This window comes from Bison bison, unplaced genomic scaffold (genome assembly GCF_000754665.1).
Source record: "Bison bison bison isolate TAMUID 2011002044 unplaced genomic scaffold, Bison_UMD1.0 scf7180017864487, whole genome shotgun sequence".
Taxonomy (NCBI): Eukaryota; Metazoa; Chordata; class Mammalia; order Artiodactyla; family Bovidae; genus Bison; species Bison bison.
In genome coordinates this window covers 7,714,936-7,721,913 of record NW_011495047.1, presented here as the reverse complement: position 1 = coordinate 7,721,913, position 6,978 = coordinate 7,714,936, and the positions used below count along the sequence as shown (strand labels likewise).

The following is a 6,978-nucleotide window of genomic DNA, read 5'->3' as shown; positions in this document are numbered from 1 at the left end:
GGTGGGGCCCTGGGCAGGCCACGCCCCCGCATCCCCTGGCCTCCGGGTCGCGTCAGAAACAACCGCGGAGCACCATGGGATATAGAGTCCTTAGGCCTAGGAGCTCCCTGGAAAGAGTTCGCCGCAGCCCTACAACTCCCAGGAGGCATCGCGGCGCAAGGGGCCGCGGGTGGCTTCTAGGCGTAGGCAAGGAGCGCGGCTTTGCGCGCAAAGGCCTAAGGGAGCTGTAGTCTGGTTCCAGTCTCCGAGAGCTGAGCGGGTCTTTTCCAGGGGCCTGGAGGTGGGGCAGTCACTGGAGTCGGGGGAGCTTACATAGAATCTAGCCTTGTAGGCGCTTCTGGAATTTGCTCCTTAACGCGATCGCAGACAAGATGTTTTGGACCTGGAGAGCTGAAGAATTCAGGGCGACTTGTCCCTCCAGCCTACTGGCTCCGCCCATGCCTCAGTTTCTCCCTCAATGGCATGCGTGCCTTCTGGGTGAGTCAGGACCAATGCCAGGGCGGAGGCGGATGGTGATTAGCCTAATTATGGCTTTTATTGTTACGATGATTATACCACCTTTACACAGTGGTCACTGCTTTATTACCGGGCTGGCACCCTCCTGGGGCTGGTTTTAGCAGCCCGAGACACCGCGGTAGCCCCGACACGAGGCCTGAATCTATAAACCAGCCCTGCCCTGCAGCGAGTGCCCGCAGCGAGTATTACCCCTCCCCTTTATTTTGAAGCAGAACCAATCCGGGAGAACCGAGTTTGGTTTTAAAACAACCAAGGCGTGTAGGAGGGGCCTGGCCCCTACTTGGGCGGGGCTGGGGCTCGGGTTACGTCAACCGCTGCGAGGGCGGGGGAAGTTGCCTGGAATAGAAACTTGGCAAAGGGCCCAGGGGACTGCTGACTTTTGACTTTCTTGCCAAGCTGTCAACTCTCTTGCTCTTTAGGGCTCTTGCAGTCAGCAAAGAGTAAACACATTCAGTGACATAAACCAGTGTACAACACACTAGATAGGCAGAGTGGAGAAGCAGTTGGTGTTGCTGAGCTGGGAGTCAGGACGCCAGAGTTCAGTTCCCAGCCCCGTGGCTGTCTCGTGACTCACCACTCACCCATTGTATGTCCACTTCCCCTCTCTTCACAAACAGCGAGATCCTCAAACGCAGCCTAGAGATAAACCCTTCCCTGCAGACCTCAGTTTTCCTTGGAAAATTAGCACCAGTGGCTTACCTCTGGTGATCCTTGCAGAGGTTCGGACCTGCTGGAGTCCATGGCTTTCTCCCCAGGACCACAAGGAGGAAGGCAGGTTACTGATCAGGTAGATGCTGTCCACGTGGCATAACTCCCCAAACCGGTGAAAGCAGAAGGACCAAAATCTGCAAAAGGGCTTAGCAGACCCAACCAATTATGGGTCCTTCAAGCTGTGACTTCTGTATCCTGTTCAGCTAAAGGAAGGTTATGTTGCAGACAGCCAGGGACACAACCCCACCAGGAAAACTGCTACTTAGGGGCTGAGTGAGACAGCTGAAGAAAGATGAGGATTGGAAGCGAGAGCTAAGACTATTCCTCCAACATTATCACCACCACCACCACCACCACTGGGCTCTCTTGATAACCAGGGTCTGCTGCAGTCACCTGATAACACTTGTACTCTCATCATCACAGATCTTTCAGCTGTCCCCCACACAGTTTCACTTCATTCTTTCCAATTCCCTTCTTTTAAGAGATGGAGTGGGATAGCCCATTCTGATATCCGATCTTATACCACCTGGCTTACCGCAGACAGGAGTGAAGGCTGGCAGAGGAGTAGGAGGAGCAGGGAATTCTGCCCAGGAGGAGATCAGGGTCCTGGGAGATGGAAGGTGATATGTGTGTTTAGTTTCCTGGAAGGGTTGCTTATGAGGTGCTTATGAGGTGGTTGCCTGTGGGGTAAATAATGGATGTACACACGCAGACTTTTTTCCTGGTACATAATTAGTCATTCATTCTTTATGTATAGTATCTTTACATACATTTTAAAGTCAGATTTAGCAATTCTTAATATTTTCTTGGTTTTGTGTCACGTCTAGGCCAACCCCACTCCTAAATTATGAATAATTCTCCAGTATTTTTTTCTAGGAGTTTTGAGGTTTATTTCTATGTTTATATGTTTAATTGATTTGGAATGTATCTTTATGTAGAATGTATAATGGGAACTAATTTTTCCCCCTCCTAAATGCATAGGGAGTTGTTTGAAATTATTTGCTTCGAAGAGTCAGCCTCATCATTGCTGAGACCTATATACATATTGATACATTAATCTGTTTCTTGACTCTCTTCCGTTTTGTTTATTCCTAAGCCAATACCACAGTATTTTAATCATTATGCTTTTTATGGAGTGTTTTGATCGCTGGTTCCTGTTTCCTGAAACACACTTGTTCTCTTGGTCTCTATCACCTAACACTTGTCTATTTTTATTACTACTTCCCTGGATATTGAAAAGCAGATATTACTTTGCCAGCAAAGGTCTGTCTAGTCAGGGCTATGGTTTTCCCAGTGGTCATGTATGGATGTGAGAGTTGGACTGTGAAGAAAGCTGAGCACCGAAGAATTGATGCTTTAGAACCATGGTGTTGGAGAAGACTCCTGAGAGTCCCTTGGACTACAAGGAGATCAGCCCTGGATGTTCTTTGGAAGGAACGATGCTAAAGCTGAAGCTCCAGTACTTTGGCCACCTCATGCGAAGAGTTGACTCATTGGAAAAGACTCTGATGCTGGGAGGGATTGGGGGCAGGAGGAGAAGGGGACGACAGAGGATGAGATGGCTGGATGGCATCACCAACTCGATGGAAGTGGGTTTGAGTGAACTCCGGGTGTTGGTGATGGACAGGCTTGCTGTGATTCATGGGGTCACAAAGAGTCGGACACGACTGAGCAACTGAACTGAACTGAACTGGCTACTCCTCAGTCTCCTCCATAGACCCTTTTTGTTTCTGCTCATCCCCAAACATTAGTGTCTTCAGGATCCTTGCTCATTTTCATTGTATACAACCTCCCTGCTGATGACTTTCACATACATATTTCTGCTCCTCATGGTGTCCCTAAATTATCTCTTCACTGTCCAATGGAACAACAAACTCAACCTATCAAAAATGGAACTCATCTTTTCTCCTTACCCATACCCAATAAAATTGGCCTTCCTCTGGTGTTCCCTCCCTCATTGAATGGCACAACTGGCCATAGAGTTGCTGAAGTAAAAAGTCTGCTTTTTTTTTTTTTGCTTATCTTCTGGACAGTCTCTCACTCTCCCTCCTCTTCCTGGGATCAACCACCTTACTCACTGGACCTCCTAAATATCTATAGGGTTCACCCAGTTCTCTCCACCCCACTGTGACTACCCTAGTTCAGGCCTCTCTCACCATGTACTTGGGTATTCCAATTGCTAGCTCTGACTGGTATCTGTGCCTCCTCCTTTGTCCTCTCTGTAATCTAATCTCCACACTGCAGCCAGTGTAGAGGTTAAATTTTTCAGTATAAAATGTAAATATAACCATGTCACTCTCCTACTTAAACCTTTCAAACGTTCCTCCATCCCCTTACAGGAACAAGTTCAAACTTTTTAATATGGCTTAGAAAGCCTTCCTTACTATGATTTGGCTTCTGTTTGTCTACCACAGCTTTAATACTTCTTAAGCCGAACTCTTTTTATTTCTTGAATTGAGGATGCTCTTGTATCTCAAGGTCTTGTTAAAAAAAACAAAATTCAACTGAAGATTTGAAGATCTAATTGGCTTTATTTAACAATTCATGAATCAGGAAGTATCTCATCCAGTAAATAAAAGGCACTCTGAGGGGCTGTACAAAATGCAAGACTTTTATAGAAATGGAGGCAGGATAATGAGGTTATTAGCAAAAGAAAGGGGAATTCCATTTAGGGGGAATGTTGGGGGACTTATCTTGCAGATTACCTCACTAGCGCTGAAATGCCAGACTGGTTAGTTTAAAATTCCACTCCAGGAGAAGCTGAAACTCCTACTGGATTAGGAAATGAGTCTTGGTGAGATTTAGCAGAAGTGAATCCATTTGGGCCTTGTTTGTTTTTAACAGTCTCCAGGACCACCAGACCCTCCTCTTTACCTTTACTCATCTTAAAGATCAATTTCCTCTTGGACCATTCCTCACTCCCACCTCCTCTAGGTTAGGCGCTCCTGTTCTCCGCGTCCACTGCCCTTGTACACCTTACTGTATAATTCATCACACTGCATTGAATCTATAGGCACTGAACCCCTTGAGGACCCCTCCAGTCGCTGGCTTCCTCGCCGCAGAGACTCCAGCACCTAGGACAGGGCCTGACACGAACTAGGTGCGTAGCGAATAGAGGACGCAGGGAAGAATGGATGCGGGTGAGTGGGTGTCCTCGGAAGGCAGCGCCAAGTGGTTGAGAACCCGCGGTTTCTCTGTGGGAGGAGGGCTCGACGGACTCGCCGAAGGGTGTTAGGAGGGCTCCGCTCCGCTCCTTAACAGGGCTCAATTTCCCACCCAGAGAAGCCTCTGCCGCACAGTCGCGGCGCCCCTCCCACTTCCGGGCCAGCAGAACAGGAAGTGGAGGCGCGGGCTTCCCATGAAACACCGCGGGGCGCCTATTCAAACCGAATGGAGAACGGGAAGGAGGTCGTGATGGCGGCCCCGGAGCCGGAAGTGCAGCCCCCGGCTACAGTCCCTGGTAAGGTATAGAGTCCGGAGCTCGAGGAGTTTGTTTTCCTCCCTGCCACGGCTCCCTCCAGTCATTTAGCACGTAGTCGTTTCACTAGCCCGTGTTCCTTGTCCCCATTTCCCGTCGTCCCTCCCAGCTCTGACTCGGCCCCTTTGACTCCATCGCCCCCGCGGCCCTGGATTCCATTGGTTCATTCTCCTCTTTCTTCGCGACGTGTTCTGGGCCCTGCTTGACACCGCTTTCTCTCAACTCATTTTCCCATATCAGGGCCTCTGCTTTCTGAGCAGATCTCCAGTCGCTGTCTCCGAAATTCCCGCCACCCGGTCCCTCCAAATCCTGCAGTCTCTTACTTGGACAACTGGGATCTGGAACCTGCGAGCAGCCTCCCAGAGGGGAGTTTGCGGAGGGAATCCGCGTGTGTAGGCGTGTGGCCTCAGCTGTGGTGGCTGATGTCGCCACAAGGGATGGGAAGACTGATTTTGGCCTCTTAACTTTTTCTCATCTAAGCTCTAATCAGGCCGGACCCTGTTTAGCTTTGGAGAACAGAGGAGATCGGGCTTCAGGGTGCTATGTCCATAGACCTTTTAAGTTTTTCGTTTTTCTCTCTTGTCCCTCTGTGCACCTACTAGATTTGGAGTGGTGTGAGAAGTCGGAGGAAACTCAGGACCCCCAGATAGAACTACTTGAGACCACCTCCACCCAGGAACCTCCCAACCCTTTGGAGCCCTTTCGTCCCAGAGACTGCATGGTGCCAGTGGTGTTTCCTGGGCCTGTGAGCCAGGAAGGCTGCTGTCGCTTTACTTGTGAGCTTCTAAAACATATCATGTACCAACGCCAGCAACTACCTCTGCCCTACGAACAGCTTAAGCACTTCTACCGAAAACCTTTTCCCCAGGTAGGCAAAAGCTTTGGGAGAAAATTGGTGAGTGAACTTTGTGGCTATTAGATGGTGGCAGGTAAAAAGGGTGGTTAAAGGAACCTTCACGCATGTCAGCATAAGCAGCTGTAAAGGATGTTTCAGCCCTATGGCTTCAGTCCTTTCCCACTCTAGTCTGGGTAGTCAAAGCTTTCCTGCTTTTTCTCTTGTTTTCTTTTTCTGAAACTCCTATTGTGTGTTACATTTGAACTTCATGAAATGATCCTCTCATTTTAGTGTATTTTTCTCTCCAAATCCTCTTTTCTTAGTTTCTGTTATACTTTTCTTCCTTGAGTTTATATTCTTACACTTAAAGTAATTTGTTGGCAGTCACAGTCTTAAGAACTTTGTCTTAAATTTTTTATTTTTTAAATTTATTTTGACTGTGCTGGGCCTTAGTTGCAACCTGCAAGCATCCCTGAACAGGGATGGAACCCGGACCCCTGCATTGGGAGCTCACAGTCTTACCCACTGGACCACCAGGGAAGTCCTACATGTTCCTTTTTAATTATATCCTGTTTCCTGTCTGTATGAACTTCTCTTACTTGTGAGTGTTAATTACTGTGTTTTTGAAGTTTTCCTCTGTCCCTTGCACTGTCTCTGTGTCTTCCAGATTCCTTTCCTATTTATTTGTTTTGGTCTCTTTCACAGTTGAGGCTTTTATTTGGTGTCTGAATATTTAAGAATAAGTCATTGAAAGTTCTGTGTGCGTGGCTGGCCCTGTGAGCTAGCTGATAGACTTAAAGGACACTGGGTGGGAACGAAGTGGTAATGATAAAGGGAAAGATGATTATTTGCTCTAATAAAGGTGATTTTGGAGTTATCTTTCAGTTATACATGGTAAACTGAACACGTTTATTTGTGCTTCCACCTGATACACTACTCATGAGAGGAAAAAGGAAGGAAGGAAAGAGAGAAAGAACACTTCCAAAACATTGTGTTTGGGTGGGCAGGCCATCTAAGGGTCCTGGGCTTCCCAGGTGGCACTAGTGGTAAAGAGTCTGCCTGCCAATGCAGGAGACATGAGAGATACAGTTTTGATCCCTGAGTTGGGAAGATCCCCTGGAGTGGAATGGCAGCCCACTCTAGTATTCTTGCCTGGAGCATCCCATGGACAGAGGAGCCTGGCAGGCCACAGTCCATAGGGTCACAAAGAGCTGGACATGACTGAAGTGACTTAGCACGCATGCACGCCTAGGGTCCTTGCACAGGTGTTCACTCAGTCCCCATGTGTTCATTTTTGTGTTCTGTGGTGCTTAAGTGAACAACTCCTAGGCCTTTTATGGACTTCTTCAGTGTGGTTTTGCTTCTCAGGGGAGTCCCCTCTGACAGCACTTGGTATTCAGCTCTCTTGAGTGCTTCCTGCTTTCTCTCTTCCAAAAAT

At 48.2% G+C, this 6,978-nt stretch overlaps 1 protein-coding gene across 2 annotated transcripts in view; it reads left to right on the top strand.

Moving 5' to 3' along the window:
* Positions 1 to 4,580: 4,580 nt before the first annotated feature.
* MAD2L1BP (MAD2L1 binding protein) overlaps positions 4,581 to 6,978 on the top strand; it is a 5,338-nt gene continuing 2,940 nt past the window's right edge. For both annotated transcript variants that reach the window (XR_827298.1, XM_010863116.1), the window contains exons 1-2: positions 4,581 to 4,687; positions 5,308 to 5,573. Coding sequence is in view for 1 of the 2 variants with exons in the window: in XM_010863116.1 (XP_010861418.1) it covers positions 4,618 to 4,687; positions 5,308 to 5,573 (336 nt within the window). In the remaining variant the exon portion in view is untranslated. The remainder of the gene's footprint in view (positions 4,688 to 5,307; positions 5,574 to 6,978) is intronic.